The sequence below is a fragment of the Megachile rotundata genome, chromosome 4, assembly GCF_050947335.1.
Source record: "Megachile rotundata isolate GNS110a chromosome 4, iyMegRotu1, whole genome shotgun sequence".
Classification (NCBI taxonomy): domain Eukaryota; kingdom Metazoa; phylum Arthropoda; class Insecta; order Hymenoptera; family Megachilidae; genus Megachile; species Megachile rotundata.
Genome location: NC_134986.1, coordinates 12,638,314 through 12,662,780, shown reverse-complemented (window position 1 = coordinate 12,662,780; position 24,467 = coordinate 12,638,314). Strand labels below are relative to the sequence as shown.

The following is a 24,467-nucleotide window of genomic DNA, read 5'->3' as shown; positions in this document are numbered from 1 at the left end:
AATATAATGTTACTGAAATAAGTTTACATTAAAAGAGGCAATAATGTAAAATTATTAATCATTGCTTGGAAGTATTTTGTCATATCGTAAGATCATCAAAATGTTCATTGATAGAATTAAATTTCTAAGAAAACACGTTTCCAAAGCATGTTTTACCTAGAAATTTTAAATTTGGCGCTTTTTCATTCGGGTTATTTCGGTCAAATCCGGAGCGGCAGAGTAGCGAAGGGAATGGATAGTCGAGTCGTGTTCGAGGAACGGCGGAACAGGACCATTCGGTACGTCGCGGAAGAATGCGTAGCCATTGTTGGTGCTGCGATCGTTAGTTTGTAGATCCGAGATCGTCATGGGCACGGAAAGCCATCCGATTGTACGAGACTCCAGGAAAATGTCGGTGGAGCTCGTTACGGGGCACTGATACGATATTAGTACGAGAGATCGACGTCCGCATTCGTAAGTGTGGAACTAGTTGGTCGGGCCGCGTCCGCGTTCGTCGCGTATGCGAACCGAGCGCTCGCGCTCGTACGAGTGAGAGTGAGTGAGTGATACGGTGGGGCACACTCGGCGGCGGCCATAACACCGACCAACCAAACTAGCAAGCAGGGAGAAAGCGTAGTGCGAGTGTCCAAGACGTAGTGGTAGTGTTTTTCGATAAAATTCCTGTGGAAAGTGGACTTCCATTGATCAGGTAAGTGATTACAAAGAATTTTCGAGTCTCTGGATCCGTTGATGATAAGTATAGCGCGTGGTGTGTGCCGTGGTGGTGCGTAAGTGGCGGCTGTAGCGGCGGGCCCTTGAGAGCTTTCTTTCCCGAGCGGCCATACCGCCATGTTGAAACCTACGCCAAATCGAGTGACCGAAAAGGCGGCTCGGGTATTCGCGCGCGCCAGAATTGTCCGATGTGAAAAACGTTGTGATTTCAGCGCCAGTCGAACGCTCGGCTAGATTCTCACACGGCGGCTTGCTCGTGTTTGTTGTGCGTCGGCTGGGTGCATCGGCTGGGCGCGGGTCTGCTACCCTTCCCCTCGCCATCCTCTCCTACTTGTCCTCCTCCTCTTTCCACTCCCGCATCCACCGCGTTTACTTCTCTCCCATCGTCTCTCGTGGATCTCACCTTTCTCCTTTCTTATTTTGTCGACTTTTAATCACTGAGCACCTGTTCGACCCGCGAACTCTTATCTCTGTCCTTGATACTCGGACCTCTGCGAATAGAACGTCTTCGCGGCATGGATTGTTCTGGCAATGCTCCTCTTCACCACGGTAGAAGCTCTTGCTTCCCATGGTCGAAATCTTATGATTGTCCGCGAGATCATTTTTTTCTTGTGTATTGTCAATTTTGTATTTTAATAGTCAGTTCACTTTCTACACCAGTGTACCAGTTATTTGTGCTACTTTTGTCAAACTTTCCATTTTGGCTTACACTGGTCTCGAACAACAGGGTATGCGTGTTGATTCTTGTACACGATTGAAAATATCATAGTACAGCAAAAGTGTTATGCTTTGAACACGCTGTTCTTGATTGATCCGTTCTATTTCTTAAAATTTTTGTACTTGTACATAATATTTACATGCATCTTCTTGATATTTCGTATCTTCGTTATAAGAAATTCTTTGCTCTTTTGCTATTTAGCTTTACATTTCGAAATTGTTGCGAAGGAATAATAGAAATATAAACTTTAGATTAATATATACATACTTTTAATTAAATTCATAAGAAGTTTACCACAAGGTTTAGGCCTATTCATTGTTTTTACTATGTATATCTCATAGTATCGTATGTTATTTATAGTAAATAATACAATGCTGTATAAAAGGCTATAAAAGTTATAGTTTAGCTGCTTTTGTTATATTTTTGTGAGTAAGGCAAAAATTTGATTGTTTATTTATGTTGTATACAAAAGACATTCTTTACAAAACATTCAAGTACAGATAACCATTATTTAATTTGATACATGCACTTCCTCTTATATTATGGTTGTTTCATTAAAAGTAGTTTCGAGTTATAAAATTTGCATAAATAATTTGCCAAAATGTTTAAAGGAGCAATTTGAACGTGTTTATAGTAGCAAACATATAATATCAGTCTATGTATAAAAAAGTGGAAAAATTTATATGTCAAGCATGTATCTTATACATTCAGTATTGCATGATATGTTAAATGATTTATGCAGATATACCTAATTTGAAAAGAAATCAATGTTTAACTTGCTCTAAAGCAATAAAACAATTTGGGGTTGTTACAATACGGGGTCCTGTTGTTATGTTATCCAGATGTTGCTAATGTCGCGAGTCTTGGCTGGAGGTACGGAGTCTCACAGCAGTGTACAGGGCTGACATTCAAAGTACTACCATTTGGTAGGCTTGAGTAGTGTTATGCCTCCACGGCACCAATCTCCCTGGTTGCAGCGCAATCATCTTGGCAAGCAATTAGTGAGCTACCATGCTCGATTCAGAATATATCCTTGCCATCTCGATTGTTGATGAAGCCTCATAGCGTCAAGCATCAACGTAAGGCAGTTACCTGCTGCATAGCATTTATGTACCATATATGTCGGAAAGGTAGGTGAAGCTCATTACGGTGGACACAATGAGCGTTACATTATAAAATATATCTAGTTATATCAAGACATGTGAAGCGTGATTGTATCAGTCAGAGTTTGACATTTCATACAATGAATCCTGCAATTTCAAGAAAAGGAAATAAGATATGATCAGTGATCTATAAAATGCATTACAAAATATGGTACTTTCTGAGTTCATAACATAATGTCAAAGTAAAATAGGTTATCCGCAAGTGAGTTTTGGAAATTAAATTATTGTATGCCCAGAATGTGATTTAAAATTTGATATCAATGATATTTTAATCTTCACTATATTTATTTATAAAAGTTGCTTACATATTTATATTTTTTTGTTGCAGAAACGAAGCCAAGATGCAGCAGGTGGACACTATCTCGCAAAATAATTCGGTGAGTAGTATACTGATATTATAATATGATAATATTAAATGCAACTTGCTTATTAATCTACTAATGCTATACATAAAAGCTGCAGTCAGCCATATATTCCCCTTATGTAATTCCCATGTAGTCCACACCTGTTAAACAGCATATAGAGATATATTGTTACCTTCTTTTTATTTTCAACATTGTGCAAAAGAGTAATTATATTCAATTTTATATTATTTATTTCTATAGCTGTCCTCCCTTAAAGATATGTTCAGTATTTATATACAAGGTCTTTTAACCCAAAGTTTGAAATACAAGCTCGTTATGCTTTTTAAACTAGATACATAATTTCTAATTAGTAATGATTTTTTAAAGCTGTAATTTATATTTGCTACTTATATCCAAATTGTTCACATTGTTCACCAGAGAACCAAAGTTTTTACAATTGTTCTGTTATGTATGTCCTTATTCCTGGTACTATGTTGAGCACAATTTTTTTATGTAATGAAACTCAGCGTTGTTTGATTGAATGGTATGTATGAATTACAGTTAGATGTGGAGGAGCGAGAAAGGCTGTGTAATATACCGAAGGTGAGGTTCCTCGTTGACTATTGTTTCAACTAGGATATATATGGTTAAAATTTTAAATGGCAGCTCCAAAATTACATTAAAAGCAATCTGTGATTTTGCTTCTCTAGTTTTATTGACATTATATGTATGGTACAAAAATTGAAATAAAGTGGGAGGACAAATTTAATAAATAAGATAATAGTTTCATCAATGATATTTGTGAAGCAAAATACTTCTTGCTTGATGCATTTAATTTTTGTTTTATACAAAATGTTAAAAAATATTAATATTTAAAGCTTGTGAGTCATTTCATACAAATATAAAATTTTTTTGTCTACATTAAAATATCTGTTATAGTTAACAAATTACAATTATCTTATTTTATCTCATTTTTTGTTTCATTTTACTTCATTTTATCTTGTTTCGCTTACTTTTTTTATGGTTTTGTGTTTGTTGCATGAATGTATGAAATGACTTAGAGTTGCCATTATGTTTCAGTTGGAAATATTTTTGTACTATATAAATATTTTGATTATATACTTGATTAGATATTTATTAAAATAAATTCTAAATTGCTTGCCTGTGGTTATGGAATTCAATATTTAGCAGCCTAATTCGCTCGTTGCATGAATGGGTTTATCTTGTTCCGTGTTGCATGAACCTTACTCGTGTTCCTAAAGTTGTATGATAATAAAATACAATGAAATTGTTATATAATCAATTAAATACCTTTATAATAATTTGTAAGGTACCCTGTAGTACAATTTGTATATATTATTTTTGGTGAAAATGATAACTTCTACTTTTTAAGAAACGTGATAGTGCATTTGAAATCATAACAAAGCATGCATTGTATAATATCCAATTCATAATCTTTAAACATTGATTTCATATAAAAAGGAAGTAGTGGCCTGAATTGTGCCTTGCGGAAAGAAATTTCAGTCTTATTTAATATTTTAGTGTTATATAATAACTGTAGTAATAGAATTCACTAACAAAAGCCAGTTGTATTGATGAGAAATATATGAATGAAACCTGGATAATGCAGACAAGTGCACCTGGTAAGACATCGGCTACACCAGCAACTCCCGCAAAGGAACCGCCACCACGCGATGAACCACCCGTGGAACCGGTAAACGGTGTAGTCCAACCACCTGTTGTGCCACCACCTAATCGCCCAGGGCGTGTTACCAACCAACTACAGTTTCTTCAGAAAGGTGTACTCAAGCCAGTATGGAAGCATCAATTTGCGTGGCCTTTTCAGCAACCTGTAGATGCCAAGAAACTCAATCTGCCAGTATGTGAACATAATGTTCATCTTCTAATCATTCATTTATATATAGATAATATATTTTATAACACTGCAAAATATTACAAGAATACAAAGTCATTTAATTTAATAGGATTATCACAAAATTATAAAACAACCAATGGATCTTGGCACAATCAAAAAGCGATTAGAAAATACATATTACTGGAGTGGGAAGGAATGTATCCAAGACTTCAATACAATGTTTACCAATTGCTATGTCTACAACAAACCTGGGGAAGATGTTGTGGTTATGGCACAAGCTCTCGAAAAATTGTTTCTTACAAAGGTAGTTATTTCCTCTAAATTAGTTCTTAACAATTTAATTAAGGAAGCAATATATATTGTTCCTGCGATCAGAAATTAGATGTGTTAAAAACATTAAATCATTAGGTTGCACAAATGCCAAAAGAAGAAGTGGAACTCGAACCCCCTGTTCCAAAGGGACCGAAAGGCAAAAAAGCTGGCAGAGTTGGAGCACCAGTTAGTGGTGTAGCAGGAGGCGCTGGAGGTACAGGTCGAGGTCGACCTTCGTCTGTTGCAGTTGCAGTTACCTCCAGTGTACCAAATAGTTTAACGCCTTCAGCTACATCTGCTGGAACAACAGGCGTAATACCTATGCCTCCTCTTGGCACCCAAGCACCTGCATCAGTACCTGGGAGCACTAATACAACTACTATTGCTCCTCCTTCGAGTATGGGTGTTACTCCTATGGCTACCCATAACTCTTTGCCTCAACAAGTGGTCCCTCCAACTAGCGGTTACCATGCACAACCAGCAATGGATCCGCAAGCAGCTTCTGCTGTACCTCCTCCTCCTCAAGTTCCCACTGCACCTACGGTAATGCCTCCATCCCAACCTGCAAAAGTTAAAAAGGGGGTGAAGAGAAAGGCTGATACTACAACTCCTACTGCGAATTCTTTCGAACCTTTATATAAAATGGATCCTAAAAATGCCAAAATACCCGCGAGACGAGAATCTGGCAGACAAATAAAGAAGGTAAATTTACATCCTCATATTTAATGGGATATTTATGCATCATGTTTTTTTATTTTTTTTTTTTCTAAAACATTCACGTGTGTGTCTTCATATGATCTTCATATTGAATATGCTGTATCATTTGATCGTGTACATGAAAAATGATCAGATCAAAACATCGGCACAGTAAAAGTGTTATTTGTGGAAAAGAATGTACATACAAATTTCTTTAAATTATTTAATATATACCAGTAAAATTCTAACAGTTCAACTTCAGATTTATCATTTTGCTCTACAGGAATTTTCAATGATCATTTCGATAAGTTTCGACATTATGTATGTTAAGCATTTTGTTCCTTGCACGCTATAATCATATCATTCATTAATACATTAACAAAGAGTTCGTAACGTGGCTGTTTCAGCCAACGAGGCAAGCGGAAGACGGCTTAGTGCCATTCCACCAGGCCAACATGCCCCTGATTGGGGCAATGGCCCAACAGGTACATTTATTACTACTCCTTCATGCTCCTTCCTTTCATTTGTGTTGTCTTATCATATCAAACAAAACTGTTTGAATAGAAAAATAAAACTAAAAACATTTTCTTCGAAAAACATATAGATATATAAATGTTATAGTTCCTTTCTATTCATTTCACGTTGTAGGTTATAGTCAGTATGCTTCTTTTCTTTTTCTTTTTTGTAAAACTGCTACTTTCTGCAATTTATAGTAAGATTTGAGGAACTTTTGTTTGTAATTGTTACTATTTTTAATTGTTTTACAGCCTCAGCATACTACTGGAAAGTCGAAAGAAAAACTCTCAGAAGCTTTAAAGTCCTGTAACGAAATTCTGAAAGAACTATTCTCGAAAAAACACTCGGTAATTATTTTAGTTTTAATCAATAGATGATAAACATAATTGAAACGATATTTATAATTTACGTCCCAATAATGTGCAGGGTTATGCATGGCCGTTTTACAAACCGGTTGATGCGGAACTCTTAGGTCTTCACGATTACCACGATATTATCAAAAAACCAATGGATCTTGGTACCGTGAAGGTAATAGTTTGTTTTTAATTTTCCAAGTTACGAACGTCTTTATGACATACTCGTATTTATTGTTTTAAAAAACAGGATGTGTTTAGTGTAATTGTTCTTTTCGCAGACGAAAATGGACAACCGTGAATATAAAACAGCACAAGAATTCGCTAGTGATGTGCGACTCATATTTACTAATTGTTATAAGTACAATCCTCCTGACCATGACGTCGTAGCAATGGCTAGGAAGCTCCAAGATGTGTTTGAAATGAGGTTCGTTGTTTACAAACCTCGAAGATACAACCTATTAGTTCTTTCATTTTTATTTGTCGAAATATAATTTTTGATAAACCAGGTATGCAAAAATTCCGGATGAACCGATGGGAAGTATGGTAGGCATAAAAGTTAGCAGTAGTAGTGCCAGTAGCTCGGGATCTGAAAGTTCTTCTGAGAGTGATGATTCGGACGAAGAACGTACCCAAAAATTGGTTGCTTTACAGCAAGAGGTACATTATTCCTCCTTTATTTTATTAACAATTTTTTTTGTTATTTGTCTAACATAAAAGTTTAACCTTGCCTGTAGCTGAAAGTTATGCAAGAACGAATGAGGAAATTGGTAGAAGAAAGTGGTAAAAAGAAGAGTAAAAAGAAGAAACCGGACAAGTCAAAATCAAGGCCATTGACTAGTAAGAGTAGTAGCCTTGTAGCCAGTCATACTGGTGCCATGAAAGAACTTATGAAACCAAGTGGTGGAATTCCAAGTGTCTCTGATAGTGTTGGTGCTAGTATAGCCAGTGTTGCAATGGGGGCAGGTGACTTGAAAATGCCGGGTGGGATGGGTGGTGATCTTCATCATCCAGCCATAGCAGTAGGACCTAATAAAACTCATGCGACAGGAAGTATGAGTCATCATCTGCCAACAACGGCAAATGCTAAGCCAAAGGGAAAAGGAAGAGGACCTGGAAAAGCTGCAACAACGAATGCTGCAACTAAAAGGCCAAAAGCAAATAGCAGATCAGCTGGAACTAAAAAGAAAAATGCCAGTAGTCAACCACCTCCGATCACATTTGATTCGGAGGATGAAGATAATGCTAAACCAATGTCTTATGACGAGAAAAGACAACTTAGTTTGGATATCAATAAATTACCCGGTAGGTTCTTGCTACTGAGATTGCAGTTTTCACATGCCGAAAATATTTCGATTGGTTTGTCGAAATGCATTGTTTATTTTTAATTTTACAGGAGATAAGTTAGGGCGTGTTGTGCATATAATACAATCTCGGGAGCCTTCGTTAAGGGATTCGAATCCAGATGAAATTGAAATTGACTTCGAAACGTTAAAACCATCCACACTGAGGGAATTAGAAAGCTATGTTGCTTCATGTCTTAGAAAAAAGCCACGTAAGCTTAATTCCATATCTTATTCAATAACTGAAACCGTAATATATGTGCTTCCTTTCATTTTCTATTTTCCATATTTTTACATCAAACTATATAATTATTACTGCATAATGAAGATTAAAAAAATAATAATATGCTTTAAACATCTATTAATTAGGTTATTTATGTTATCTATTCTTTGATATATTTTTAAATATTATTCGTCGGAACTATATATTTATTGTAGTACTATTTGGTTAAGTATTGGGGCTTTTAACATTTTTCACAGATAAGAAAGTCAGTGGTAAATCTAAGGATGAACAAATGGCAGAGAAGAAACAGGAGTTAGAAAAAAGGTTACAAGATGTTACAGGGCAGTTAGGCAATGTTAAGAAAACCGCTAAGAAGGGTTGGTACTTTATCTTTACTGTAAAATTGAATTTTTTAATAGTATAAGCGCCATTGTCATTTGTTCTAATTACAAAATTGTATAATTATTTTTAAATGCTTTTTACAGAGGACAGTAGTAAATCAGTTGATGTAGTTGGAACTGGAGGAGCTAGTGGGCCTTCGAGATTATCAGCGTCAAGTAGTAGTAGCAGTGATAGCGATTCCAGCAGTAGTTCACTTTCTTCGAGCTCCAGTGATTCGAGCGACAGTGAAGCAGGTTAGATATGAACCTCATGTAACTGTTGCTATTATTAGACCCTTACTTGGGAACAATGAACTACTTATAAATAAGTAGCTGTCGTGAAAATATGAACTAATTTTTCTGTGAGATTTAAAATTATGGGGTTATTTGCGACTGTTTCTCTTTCCGGGAGTCGACATTTTTAGTCAGCATTTTTCGTGAAATTTGTTACTGATAACTTTCCATAAAAAAGCACAGATTTCTATTCACGTTTATGCTCGAAACGTTAAAAAGACAATATATATTTATAAATCTTCAACAAGCACTCTATACGTACTATTTTCCTTTTTACTGAATACTTTACTTTTCTTCTCATACTAAAGCAATATATTTATATATTGTATTTCTATTATATTTGTAATAATACATATCTAGATGAAAAGTTTTTATGATTCATTGATTTCTCAAGTAAGAGTGTTTGTTTAAAAGAACAAAAGAACTGTTATTTTAAGTGAAGTATAAAAATCATAGACGTGAATCTCCTAGTTATTTTAAATAAAGTTATTCACCGTTTCATGTGGGTACTCGATATATAAATATATATATTATATATATTAATATAAAACAAAATTATTTGTTCCTTTTTTATTTTAATTTCTTTCATATCGCAAACAAGGAATGATACTGTTCATGCACTTTTCAATTTATCTTTGCGGATTTCATGTTCTATAAAATCATAACTTCTTTACAAATTTTGTTCGAGTATATTGTTCTTGTTTTAATACTATATGACTAGAAAGAATTTGCGTGCAATCCAACACATTTATGCAAATATATGAGAATGTTTCATGATTGGTATAAAAATTGTTCAAATGGAAATATACAATGAAGATAATATTACAGTGTCAGTTCTTAAAATATTGGTTATTGATTTGAATGAAATATATTAGAATAATTGCATCATTCACAGAATACAAGTTTAATGAAATTACTGTCTTGCATAAAAGAAATTAATACCCTGTGACTTGGTGATAACTTTGCATTTAAATGATAATACAAACTCTGTGCCTAACCAATTTTGTATTGGCAATTAAAACAATCGAAAATACCGGTGCAACATTATTGATGCAACATACACATTGTAACGAGGCGAAGTTAAAGAATAGATTTAAAGAAATTTTTCAAATGGGGGTTTGACTGCACAAATGCATCGCAAATATCTTCTTAAGCTGCTAAATCTTGCTTATTAATTGTATTTATTAGGACGGCGTTATTCGTGTAGCTTAAGTGCTGCGTTATATTAATGCAAGTACGAATATCGTGTCAAGTTTCATTACGATAGTTACAATGGATGCACTACTATTGTCACATTAACGAATTATTGTAAAGTTATCTACAGTTACATGGAAATTTTGAAACAGATATATCTCTAAAAGTTCCGTTTATCAGAATTGAAACTTGACACAATTAAACAATTTTTTATTTAATTTACAAGACAATATGCAATGGTAAGAAAGAAAAGGTGAGCTAGTGGAGTGCAGACTGTGTTTAGAGGATACCATATGCCATGCCAGCTTGTTTCACAAATTATATTATTGATTAAAAATGATTACTTATATTTTCTCTTGCCCTGTCGGTGTTGACAATACATTCTGTTGCTCGAAAGTCAAGTATAGTTTGCTATTCAAGGTTACTGAATTTTTCACTGCAGTCTCACATTTGACTAAATGTGCAAGGAAAACACTTTTTTGTTAAAGTGATCATTTGACAACGATTTGCTTTGATAAGGTTCAGTGAACGTCTAAAGAAGTTTTGTTATAGTTTCTACAGAGTAACACGATATATAGCAGGGACTGTAGTGTCAAATGTTAGTACCTTGGAAGATACATTGTAGCTTTTCCTGACGATTATATTGCCCTACGTAACCCAAGCAACATCATGCAATATATTAACTCTTGCAAATTTAATATTTATTTACATTAATCGATAAGCAGAGCATTACTTGTATCACTGTGTTTTTTAAATCATTAAGTTTGTTTCCTCGCATTGATTCATTCATGTCGTATCATTTCTTGGAATATAGTACAGTGATATATTAACAACGTCGTCAAGTGTGAATATACACTTATTACCTGAGTGACGTGAGAACTGTGTTTAGGCTTCTGAACACTATATTTGTTTCCACAGTTTAGACTGTGTGGACTTAAAATGGTGAACGTTTAAAGAGGAACAAATTAGGCAGTGATATATTATTACACACACGGGAAACAAATGCAGACAATGTGTATTGGTGGCTGGATTTGCAAATCCACATCCTAAGGTTATTATAATCCACAGCTTTCGCGTCAAATAGTGAATTTAATTAGATACACTCTCGTGTTAAATATTGTCTCCGCAAGAAAAATTTCAGAGTTCACATATTTTTTAAGATACGTAACCTGATATTACCTCATCTAACTATTTCTATTTCTTAATTAGGTTTACTTTTTATAAAGCCAAAGAAGTGGTGCTTCCTGTAAAAAGTCAATTATTAAGATTTATCATCTCATGAAAATGCTTTGGTACAATAGTACACCGCTATATATTATTTAGATGAAACGATGAAACTAAACTAAGATCTTAAATCTTCCTCCAAGTACATGGGTTCAAGTAAAAAATTTCTTACAAAACCAGACGTCATAGTGTGCGGAGAAAGTGATATGTGATGTGATGAACAATTTCCATTTATTTTGTTGTAAGATTAATGACTTTGAGCATACAAGGTTTATGTTAACATATCAGAGAAAGGCAAGTGTTTGAACAACACAGACAGTCAAGGGTAGAAATGTTGTTTGTAATAAATGGAGAGGATGAAAAGTGGTAGAAGAATTAGGAACGAGAGCAGGATAAGGAAATGGTCTACGATACAACCAAGGCACCCTAGCCTCCAAACACATTGTTTGCACTCCGCTAAGCTTTGCTAATCGTCGTTTCATTATTCTATTTACCACTAGTTCTTCATTGATAACCATTGTCAGTTTCTTCATTTTTGAAATTACTTGAACTTGAAAGTTAGTGCATTTTCATTCTACTAAATCGATATCATTCTGAACAGTGATAATAATTAATTATTTAAATCGGTGTGGTTTTACATACCTTGCTATACAAAGTAATATTTATCCTTGTTAAAAACGAATTTCATTTGATTCATTCTCAGCGATTAAATTCTGAAATATGCATAATATACATAAAACCGATTCAAAATATTCGCGTCGTGAAAAGTATCTCAGATAATATTAATTTTAACCCGTCCTATTAAAAATGTTTCTTTTTTTTTTTTAGAAAACCTTTTATACAAGTTTGAACAAGGTTAATTTTAGTGATATTTTGTTTTTATATTTCTATGTGTAAATGTCTGCTCCATGATAGCGTTTTTTGTTGAAATATCATGTAAATTTAGTTCTTATATATAGTAAAGTATATACATAAGAAGTTATGGACGTAATTGATATAAGATTTTAAGGTGCTTCTGAAAGCACTTTATGCTTCAAAATGTTGCATAACAAAGATTGAAAAAGAAAAAAAAGGTGATCAAATTCCCACTCAGTACAATTTAATGTTATCATTAATCGTATAGTCAGCAGCGTACTTACTGTTCCAGAAGAAAAATACAGTAGAAGACTTTAATTATTATTATTACTGACTTTACTGAAAGAAAGCATATGATCAATTGGAAAATTGTTTGTTGATTTTTAAGGAAATTATAATTATTAAGGTGTTGATCAGAAATGAAACTTATCATTTTGTGTTCTCCAGAAGAAGAATAAAAAAAAAAAGGAAAAATATTGAAAGTAAATAGAAAAATTCCAATTAATTAGTTAGACTATATGAAAACAAATTGACGGCGTGTGCTGAATTAGATAGAAACTGTGCATCTATTAAAATACAATCACCATTAGCTTGTAACACAAGATATAGGGCATTTTATAATAATATCGATATTGCCTTCCAAAATTTTTGTAGCATTTATTCCAATATACAAGCACGCGTCTGAATTTTTTCACATCTTTAGCCAGGCTGGAACGTCATTCTTCCTTCGACGTCGTTATACGCAAAAGCAGATTTAACGAGGTCGATATTTTCTTATAGTTTGAAGCGTTGTTTTCATTTGAAAGAAGAAAAAGAAACATTATTCATCGCTCTCAGGAGCTTATTCGTGCGTTCCATCTGTTTTCTGCGTATCACGGATTGGATAGCAACAGTAACACAAGCATACGCGTTTTGTACATAGTAAAAACTAATATATCATAAAATATTAATAATAGTTGTAAGTTACGAAAAAGAATTAAGCGACACACAGGAGACTTTTCTAAATGCATACACAAAAGTAGACGAGTGAAATAAGTTAAAAGAAAAGAAGAAGAAAATGAATCGATTCTTTTGAGGTCGTTCAGAGTCGGAGTTAGCTCATTTGGTGGTGGTCCAGTTAACTATATTATATAAATTAAGATACGCTGGAACTTCTACTCGATGTTCTTAGCTAGTTGTTATATTTCATTGCAATCGTTTTCTCCCGTTCTTTGTACATTTGACGAGTTTTAATCTAATATCGACCATTCCACTGATGAAGAGAATTGATTCATATTGGATATGAATCGCAATTAAATGTAGTATATAGAATCGCTGCTTGTAATTGATATATAAATATATATATTATATATATATATCAGTGACTATGAACATCGAGCAGGAGTGGTTTGCCACCGATCTCAATATTGTGCTAACTCCGACTTTAATCCATGTTTGAAACTACCTTTGTATGAGCGTGACACACTTGTATCTTTCATGTTTAAGTTGAGTCCATATTGTACTATTTACGTGACTTTTATTTGCATTAATTAATTCTATGATTACATTACGTTATTATATTATATTACATTATATTGTATGAAAATGAAAGAAAAGGCAGTTTGATGGTTTTTGTAGTCAGCATTTTGTAATCATCATTTTCGTCACTGTCACGATTCTTATATTGTAATAATCATTATTATGATTATATTATTATTTTATTATTATTATTATAATTAATATTATTATTATCATTATTATTATTATAATTATTATTATTATTCTCATGAGGTAGAAGGCGCATGTTCTCGCATACATATATATGTAATGTTATATATGTATGTGCGGCAATTTCGCAACACGTGAGCGTGTATTATGTATGTGCGCGCGCGTGTGATATGTATGTATGTATTTATGATGTGTATACATATATATATACATATACATCTTATGTATATATATGTATATATATGCACACGCGATTATTCATAAATAAATTGAATACAACTAACTTTATGTAGAATGAGAGAAAATGAATTGTTCTGCGCATTAAAAATTTTTTAATATAAAAAAACCATTAAGATGAAAGTCCACAAAAAAAAAAAAAAAAAATAAAAAAGAAATCATACAATTGAGATATTTAAATTAACATTGTTGTACACAGTGATACAATTATAATATAAGCATATGAATAAAATCTATTAGAAAATATACGCTGGAAGTTTTTTAATTTTGTTTCTGATAATGTATTTAACGTTTATTTCGCATCTTTTTTACTTGGCGAACACGACATTCATGGCTGGTATCCTCTGCACACTGCATTTCACTAAAACTCCAACGATCTCTCTCTTGTAACGAGAAAGTGATTGGTCGATTGCACGTATTCACAGTTAGATGCACATTACATTGAATTACAGGAAACTCTACGAATCGTCCCCCAAGAAAGAAAACAAAGAAGAATGCACAAAATGCAGGACCTCCACCAACCACAACAACTGTAACACCGGTAAGATAATATTTTTATGAGCAACATTTATTCATAGTTATTGTATACATTATTATTCATTCATGTATTATTGTAAAAATGTATTGTACATTTTCTATTGTAACCGAAATTGTTATATTATAATTGAAATTTGTTATATGTTATAATTTAATATTTTCTACATTATAAGTTTTAATATTATACAGAATATTCGATTTGTATTTCACCCTTTGATTGTGGATTCTTCTTAACATTTTTAAAATTAAAAATTTACTTTATTAAAAGTAAAAAAAGAAACAGTTTTTGATACTTGATTGATTACTTCTTTGATGTATTATTTACTGACTGTTATCTTATTATTTCATTGGCTGATACTCAATATGCTTGCATTAATATTAATGTGTACATACAATCAAAGGGTTAAAAATATTAAAGATTGATAGCGCAAGTCTTTGGTATTATAATGCATAATATACATTAGTAATTTATATTTAAAAGTAACATGAGCCTCCTGGTATACATAATAATACATTTTTTATGCAAAATATATTAAACAACAGTGCACTCTTTAGGCACCTACACTGAATCACACGGGAGGTCTTTTAATGAACAGTCAACCCCCAACAAATTCTACGGGACCAATAACTAAACCAGCTGTAACGCAACCTAGCAATATTTCTTCAGATCAAGGTGTGTGAAATTCATTCCAATACACCATAATATTATATGAGTAAGACATTGTATTGTACATGTATAAGATTTATTTGTATTAAGAGCTATTGAAAATGTACATATCTTGATATATCATTGTACATATCACTAACATAATTTTGTAACATCCTTCATTGTAGTATCATTTAATTGTACACAACTGTGACGTACAAATTCTTAAAAGTAGGATTTCCTACATTTTTATAGTCTGCGACCTATTTTTGGACACGGTAATTCCTCAATCGCCAAGTTTTCAAATGATTAAGTTTCTTATTTCAAGAGTCTCAAAATCTCACCTTTAAAAATCTTAATCTATAATACAATCCACCAGTGAGTCAGACCAACTTAAGGAATCTCTGCTTGAGTCAGCGCGAATCCCTGCGCCACGTATTATCTTAACGCGCGTTGAATGTTATGTTGTATATTTATTATTACTATATTGATAATTTTATTAGGTGGTAATGGTCAACAATCTGTAGCAGTAGCGGCTGTTACAGCTGGTCAAGGAATGCCTGTCGCGAGTCACGCATCTATGCCAGCGCAGCCGCCACGATCTACGTCCATGGCCACGGCTGCACCTGTAAAAAAGCCTACTCCACCACCACCAACTACTTCTAATCCACCAACTCCATCAGTGTCTGTACCAACTCCACCACCAAGTGTTACACCTACGAATACAAACTCTATAGTAGCTTCACCGGTTGTGCCTCAGCCACCACAGCCACCTACATCAGTTAGTTCCTTTTCAAATACAAACACACCAGTACCCACGGATGGGACAACTTTAAATCAACAGTCAGATCTGTTGCAACCGTATAATACTCTAGGTACATATTTAATTGCATGATGTAATTTAACTTTTTTATAATTACGTTCTTGCTTGAGTTTGCAATTAACCATGTGACGTATAGAAACTAGTTGAAAATGTTCTGAAAACTTTTCTTACAGCTCCTGTGCCTACTACACAGACATCGTTGGAACAAACGATGTCGATAAAAAAAGAACCGCACATACCAATGATACAAACACCGCATACAACCACCAATAACACCAATTTAAATTTAATGCCAGATGTAAAGGCACCAGTGAATATGATGCCTACGAGTATGGCATCTAATTTAAACTTGGGAAATATAACAATGGCCAACCTTAATATGAGTTTACAACCAGGATTGGCCACGCATATGTCGATGCACAATCAATTGGAAAACATGATAAATACCACTTCGCCATTGACCAGTATACAAAATTCCCATAATGCTACAATGTCACAACAGCATTCCAATGGATTTTCTAATATCAAACGCGAGAATTCTCCGCCTAACATGTTGAATAACAATGGTATACCTGGACTCAGTATGGGAATGAACATGGGCGGAATGGGCTCAATATTTGACCCTCTGTCTATGGTTTCTATGCCAATGCAAATATCTCAAATGCCAATAAAGAAAGAAGAAAAACCAGTACCTATTTCTCAACCACAAATGCCTCAAAAACCCATGGATGGTAGGTTTCATGATGACTTATGTTGCATGTATTCTGAGTGGTGCTGTGCAATTGTAGCGAACTTTTAATTTGTAAACTTACGTGTCTCATTACTTCAGCTATTAATGCATTTTACTCATTTCTAATTATTGGCAACTTGATATATTATAATCATTTGCTATTTCATTATATTCATGCTAAAATATATTAACATGACTGTGTTTATAACAAATGTACTTTACATTACATAACGCTTTCATATTGCTTTCTCGAATATTAACTTGCTTAGCTAATTACTGTGTGTACTTTCGTTACAAATTCAATATACATCTTCTTCCTCTGTGTTCATATTTTAGATCGCTACATTAACTGCTTACTAATCAAATATATAATACCATTGCTCTAGCCGGAGCTCTTTTTGCAGAAATGAATACAGGAATGCCACCGATGGGAAATCACTCAAGTTCACAGCTTATGCCTGAGAAAAAGATGACACCTCCGGATTCCAAAAATCCAGTGTCAAATTTCGCATCAGCTTTCAAGAATAAGGTAATAACGTAATGATAATATCTTCTGTAGCACGGATCTTTTCAAACTTTTATGGTTTGTGACCTACTTCCGAAAAGTGTCATTTTTCTCGACTCACTCCATACTTTCAAAACTGCTGCATTATATTGCTAACAATTTATTTCTTCCAAAATTCTTTGCTTTTGTACTATTCCTTTAGTCAACGAATATTTAATATGATTGTTAAATACATAGACTGTAGAACAAAATGTGAAAAATGCTTCGTCGTGGTCATCCCTGGCTCAAGCATCCAGTCCCCAGTCTGCAGCAGGGAGTAGCATGAAGAGTGCTGCACGGGATTCGTTCCAGGCGTTCAAGAAACAAGCAAAGGAAAAACAAGATAGGGTTAGTATGAATATTTTTGTCATAAACAATATAATGATTTCATTCTATTCTATTTGTTGCAATATGTAGATACCTATATTGTTTTCTATGTTCTCTTTGTATAACATGTATGGACTACATGTACAACAAATATCAATTTCTTTCATACAGCAAAGAGCTCTATTGGAGCAACAAGAGATGCGAAGACAACAAAAGGAACAAGCGGAACGGGAACGTTTGCGGCAAGAAAGTGAAAGAAGAAGAGAACGAGAAGAAGAGGACGCATTAGACAAAGTTAGGAAAACTGTTGGAGATCAACAAGGAAACGTCATGACTGCTACGTCGAGAGCGGAAGAAGTGAAAGCCATTGTCGATACCGACAGCAGTAGTCCAAGTCAAGACAAAGCCGCGGCAGAAAGAGAGCGTCAGAGGTTACGAGAACAGGAACGACGACGCCGCGAAGCGGTAAGTCCTAGCATAGTTTTTCTAGAGGAGTTTGATTTTTCTGTGACATACATTTTCAATTTGAGCTTCGTTTTATATGCGACAGAATTACAATCAAGAGAACAGATAATTAAACAGAGAACGATAATAAATTTTGCGCGTAGAGGTTATATTATTGAAGAGGAAATTAGTATTGATTAAAAAAAGAAACGTTCAGTTAGAAAAATAATATTCGCGAGTAGGTGTTTGACAGTCGTCTACAGTTGTTCGTAGGCGAATTTGCCAAGAATGGGTATATTTATTATTTCAGGCGGCTGGGCAAATTGACATCAACTTGCAAAGTGATTTGATGGCTGCGTTTGAGGAATCGTTATAATGTTATTTGCTGCTCATTATAAATCTACTGAAACCGGGCAGGACTTGGACGAATGTTTGGCGCTGGACGAAGAAACGTATTGATATATACGTCAGTCAATAAGAAACAATAATAAATAATAACAATAATATAACAATAAGCCGAACGTGAAGACGGCGTTATAGTAAAAATAAAAAAGGAAAAAAAAGAAAATGGTGGTGCGAGTTGGGACATTCCAACGGAAAACCCAAATTTCACGGCCCGGATTGGCCGGGCTACAAAGAAACAGTTTATCAAATCACGTAAAACTAATTGTGTGTAATCGACGGACACCCAAGTGTGACCATGTAATTAGATAAATACTTACACGACACTTTGAAAATGCTACACTGACTGTTGTGTTACATTTTTCCGGTTTTCATAAGTTTGTACTTTATGTAAATTTGGAAACAAAACAAAAAATATTACACAGAAGATAATGAAAGGAAGATATCGTATGAGAGGGAGAGAGAGAACGAGAGAGAGAGCGTGTACAGTGTGCGGTTAATTAACGAATGAATGAGTACAAAAGCGAGCGTGGAGAAGAGTAAAAGTCGTGTACATTTAGTTAAGTTTTATATTTTTCCACATTCAGTCATTAATCGTTGGTAGGATTACATAAACGAATGTTTCTGCCAATAATACATATATAATTATTAGCGATTACTAATAATTTCATTGCAGATTTCTTTCTTGATTATGAATATATACTATTTATAATCACGAAATAGGTAGGCTTGTTAAGTCAATAATAATAGAGAAATATACCTAATGCAAACATAACACACTGGTGAATTTAATCGTGTCTATCTTCGCGATTACGCCCGTACGACTATCAATTGAGAACCACATCGATTTCGATTGATTTTCAGGAGTTAAAACAGGGCCAATCGGTTGAATTGAAAAAAAAAATATTTATAAACTCACCTTAGAACAAAGTCGTCAATTATTACGAGTAACGGTAAGGTGATTATAGAATGATGTAGTTTCGATCCTACCAACCATTAGATCAGATCCGATGTACATACCTTAAATACTTGGTATGCTTCGAGGATCGCAGTAAAAAAAAGCGTGACACGGTATCGATTCGTAAGTGGGACATTATTTAGAGAATTATATTCGTTTGATCGCAAGTGGATTATTAAAAAAGGAAAATTTGCTAACATAATTCTAATATAATTTTATATAGATATAATTTCGAGACGTTGTTTTCGATGTGCATCGGGCGATCAGCATTTTACAATACGTAAATCGCTTTTGTGCAACGTGCACGAACACATCTCGAGTGAAAAACATTAAATCGGCAAAAAAAAAAAAGTACAAAAAGTCGATATTTAAATTGAAAATAACTATTAATCAAAATTTGGATTTATTACGTACTACTATTAACTTAACTGCTATTATTATTACAGTGGGATTCATTTTTTGAAAAGTATTGGAATTTGTAGAAGTTCTAGTAGTGGATATAGTGGTACACAACATTACTGATAACGAAAGTTATTATCGAGATATATTATTATTACGATTATTATTATTATTAATATTATTATTAAATTATTGCATTAAATGGAATTTTATTTTTTTAAGAGCCTTTTCAAACCTAGTAATGTCTTTCTTTAACGTAGCGCATTGAATGACATTTTTATTTAGAATCAGAGGAACGCTACGCTGGGCACGAATCGTTCGTGGCATTAATAGAACAGGCTTGATTTTATTTTTGCTTCATCAAACAGAGAATTTACGGTTCACGAGTACATGTTCCTTTCTACGTGATATTAGAACAAATATTTTGCAATTACGAACAACAATAGAGACACTAAATGATTATTCGGGAAAAACATATACATGCATTGAGAAATCGTCGAGAATTTACTTTGTCGTAGAGTAAAAGTTTTTCGTTCTATTTAAAAAGTAAAAAGAGCGTAAAACACGGATGTGCACGACGTTTTATTTTATTTATTATGCGTTTCTGTAACTTCATCTTTAATAGGTCCCGCAAAGTTCGACCTTTCCGATCGTGTCGTTATTCGATGTAAATGTTTGCAGTCAAATAATGTTACCCGAAAGACACGATCGATAAGAGGTAGGAAAAGAAATAAAGAAGAAAAATGATTGGAAAATCGCGAAAGATTTGACGTTGCGTTCAAATGCCAAAATACCCCTCGCCGAAAGATGACCGTGTTTAAACGACATTACAATATATACAGATGATTTATTATTATAATTATTATTATTAATATTATTATTACGATTATTATTATGATTAATTATGATTATTAAACTCGCGTTTAGACTCGATTCCGTCGCATTACATTTGTTCGGAATGATCGTTCAGGTTTCTCGAGCGTAACGAGATAGACGTGTCAGGATATAACGAACAGGAAATCGTGGGAGGCGTGTATCCGATATCGAGGATCGCGACGTTGGTGTCCACACTTGTACAGAATAAATATAAGTGTATGTGTGCGTGTGCGTGACTATTTATGTATAAAATGCGTTCAGCAAAGAGAAATGCAATTTTTTAAGTGCTAGTGTACCGTTGACTCGAACGTAACGATCGAACAAGTGATATATCCTGAATATATTATTATATATCACACGAAATATTCCTCCAGTGGCGATACAATTTAATCATGAGTCTTCGTTCGCGACCAATTTTAATAATGCGCACGGGAAAATAAGATATAATACAAAAATGAGAGAGGTAGAGGAAAGTTCGCGAGCATTCACGCCGTTATTCGCAATCCTGTTTTCGTTGTTAAAGTGCATCGGAGATGAACGAAAGAACCTCTGTTAAACAGGGCTGGCACGAAACCCGACACTGCGCTTTAAAAAGCTCTGCGATATATGAAACGCTCGTATATTTTTCGGGGCTCTATACAAATGTATTATATGCTTATGGGTACTTATCAAATTTGTAAGCGTTTTGAGCTCGAAGTGCTGGGAACTTCAAATCTAGGGCGTTCCAAATTTGAAGCATTACAAGTTTAAAGTATTCCGAATTTAGAGTCTTTGGAATTAATAGTCTTCAGAGTTTGGAGCGTTCCAAGTTTAAAACGTTTCGAACTTGAAACGCTCTAGATTTGAAGCGTTCCAAACTTGAAATACTTTCTTCTGTCCTCGCAAAATTTTCAAACCTGAATCCACAAATATTCGCGCCGGCCCTGCGACCAAATAATAAAACGTGAGCACCTATTTTTTGGGAATGCTCTTTATTCTCATATGTTGTGTGCGCTTTCATATCAACGCGATCTCGTCAACGATCGTGTACACTAATTCTAGCAATACACTAGACTATCCTGCGTCCTTTTATTTTAATGTACCGGGATCATCGTCCTCGGTCGTTCGTTAATCAAAATTCAAGATTTACGATTAATCTTGGCCCTCAACCTTTAGCAATCTATTCACTGCGATATCAACGTTCGCGCCTTTAGCATATACAATGATTTAGTCATCCGTATGGTTAATTGTTATCGTGTGCACTGAGGTGGGAGTAGGATGATTTCTCGCGAGAAGGATGTCGTTTGTAATATTAAAAAGGGGGAAAAATGAAGAATGGTAGATCGTGGTTTTATTTTTGATTTTCGCAAATTGTAAAATGTTCTTTCGGTATAGATGATACGTCGAACAAAAGTGTTCCGGACAAATAACGGAATTATTGTGCAGTAGAGATAAGTCGAATCAAGTTTCAGTGTGGCCTGTAACAATCGTCGATATTCAGACAAGATTTTAGAAAGTGCGTATACATAATATATTGGCATCTATAATATTTGCAAATTCGATATGTTTGATATTACGATGAGTAGGATAGAATATGATGCGACGAGATATTGTCGCGTCGGATTAAGGGGATCTCTTCTAACAAGAAATATCCTCCGAATGATCTTCCGCGAATGAGAGAATCATTTGCAACGATTCAAAGGTTTTCACACGAAGTCAGCACGCGTTTATTTTCTAGCCCGACGATGGGCAACTATGCCCGCGAGGTCACGGTGCATGAACCTGTAAACGATGCGGACATCGACGAGTAGTCAATTTCTTTAAAATTTGAAATTTCTGTGGATCTCTGACGTCTCGTCGGTGCCCGTGATGTCGGCGGGCATTCGATTTGCCCATCATTGTTCTAGCCTAATGCTTTTAACGACATTCTTTGTGGGAGCCGTTCTATTTGTTCAATTGTGTCTTAAGTGAGTTGTTACTAATACGGAAAATGCTTCGATCGATTCGTGACCAGAGATCGAGCGGATCGAATCAGACGATTCCGTCGTTTTAAAATTCATTTTAACACCGTTTTCGATCTATGTTGTACCGTTAGACTAATCAATCGCAAGTGTCCTAGAGAAAGAATCCCTTGGATTGTAAGATCGCGCCGGATTTAAAAAAGTAACCGAGCTCAATGGTGACACGAATTCTAAAATGAAGAAAAAAAAGAAAAAATTATAAAAGTGAACGAATTAACAAAGAGGGTGAGTTTGAGGGTGAGCGAGGGTAAGATGGATATATAGGAATGAGAGTGAGAATGAGTGTGTTAGGTATTATGATTGTATAATACGTGGTTTGTAATTGTAAATACGAGGAGAAATCATTGGCAGCGATTTAAACAGAATACAGATATCTATGTATAAAAAAAGTAACAAGTACTAATACACACACCTCTATATATGTGATAAGGTTTGTAATATTTAAGGGGAGGCCGATAGATTGTATAACCTACTAGATCTCAGTATAAGTTACTAGGTAAAGACGTAATAATTCGTAAGTAACACCAAAATCACTCCGCTGTATCAAACAACAACAACAAAAAAATAATAATTTTTTATATAAGTTCCCACGGGCGCACATCATCTCCAATGGCACATGAGTTTTAGTAGACTTATTACGACTAACTATAGCAAGACATTAAGCTGGTTGTACATAAATAATAATGAAAATGAAGAATAAATGGCTAAAATAAAGAAATGCTTGATGTTGTTAAGTAAGAGAGAACCGTTGTTTATTAGGTGAAATTTGTTCGCACGTTTACCCCTGACTTTCCACCGCACCATTATTATTCAGAAAAATACCTTACATTATTTCCTGTGTTCGCGTAATCCATGTCGTTTAAAAAACCAGTTAATTATTGAACCTTCTATACGATTTTTCTGTGCATGAGTGCATGGTAACATTAACGACGCATTTCAAGCGATCGTTTCTTCTATTTTGCTAGAACAGTTAAACTATTCATGTTTCGCAAAGAATTCTTTATTCGACTTTTATTCGATGATCACAAATCCGAGATGGTAGTACAGGTAAACAATTATGTTCGATTTCGAATCTCCATTTACTTAACAATGTCAAAATCAACTATGTTGTCTGTTCTATTTCTAAAAAAGAAAAATAAGAAAAAGAGACGTTGATTATGACGTTTAAATTAATGTTACAAGGCAATTGTGAATACAAGAGTTACTACAAGTTATTAATTACACATACATACAGAATTACCTTTCTTAGTTTGTAATTTTGCATGTTATATATAAATATACATATAAATAGGGAGGAAGCGAGGGAAAGAGCGAGTGAGATAGAATGAAAGAGAGTATTATATATAGTCATCGATAGGAGAGATACTAATTGAAATTATTATTGTCTCATGTTTGACGTTTTCTCTTATGTTGCGGATCTATTAGAAGAAGATAAGAAATATCATTGTGTATACTATTAATACAGATAAAAAAAATAATGCATATTATACGTTATTATAATCTCTACGAATTATGCTAATTATTCTAAGGTTTAATTATTAATAACTAATTGAAAGTAACCGTGCTGATAGTTTTTCATTGCAACCTCGTCCTGTCTTAAGATAATTCTGATTCGATCAAATGAAGTAGAAATAC

The 24,467-nt window shown here is 34.1% G+C and overlaps 1 protein-coding gene across 7 annotated transcripts; it reads left to right on the top strand.

The window, feature by feature from the left end:
- The first annotated feature begins 97 nt into the window (after positions 1-97).
- On the top strand, positions 98-24,391 carry LOC100879748 (homeotic protein female sterile). 7 transcript variants are annotated; one of them, XM_012289642.2, is made up of 24 exons: positions 98-688; positions 2,272-2,559; positions 2,921-2,969; positions 3,498-3,539; positions 4,567-4,815; positions 4,922-5,116; positions 5,221-5,826; positions 6,228-6,305; positions 6,588-6,683; positions 6,763-6,864; positions 6,971-7,116; positions 7,199-7,349; positions 7,427-7,994; positions 8,086-8,244; positions 8,513-8,632; positions 8,741-8,890; positions 14,599-14,687; positions 15,239-15,356; positions 15,833-16,204; positions 16,326-16,883; positions 17,287-17,411; positions 17,625-17,774; positions 17,925-18,218; positions 18,508-24,391. In XM_012289642.2, the coding sequence occupies exons 2-24, from the start codon at positions 2,549-2,551 to the stop codon at positions 18,571-18,573; spliced, it is 4,494 nt and encodes a 1,497-aa protein (XP_012145032.1). In that variant the 5' UTR covers positions 98-688; positions 2,272-2,548; the 3' UTR covers positions 18,574-24,391. The 7 variants fall into 7 exon arrangements, with proteins under 7 accessions (XP_012145032.1, XP_076387122.1, XP_012145030.1 ...); XM_076531007.1 differs by having other exon boundaries at positions 99-688; positions 15,875-16,204; positions 17,269-17,411; XM_012289640.2 differs by having other exon boundaries at positions 99-688; positions 17,269-17,411.
- Positions 24,392-24,467: the final 76 nt, after the last annotated feature.

Coding starts and splice junctions, on each gene's coding strand:
- LOC100879748 (XM_012289640.2), top strand. Junction 6,306..6,587: donor TTGGGGCAATGGCCCAACAG/GTACATTTATTA, acceptor ATTGTTTTACAG/CCTCAGCATACTACTGGAAA. Junction 16,205..16,325: donor GCAACCGTATAATACTCTAG/GTACATATTTAA, acceptor CTTTTCTTACAG/CTCCTGTGCCTACTACACAG.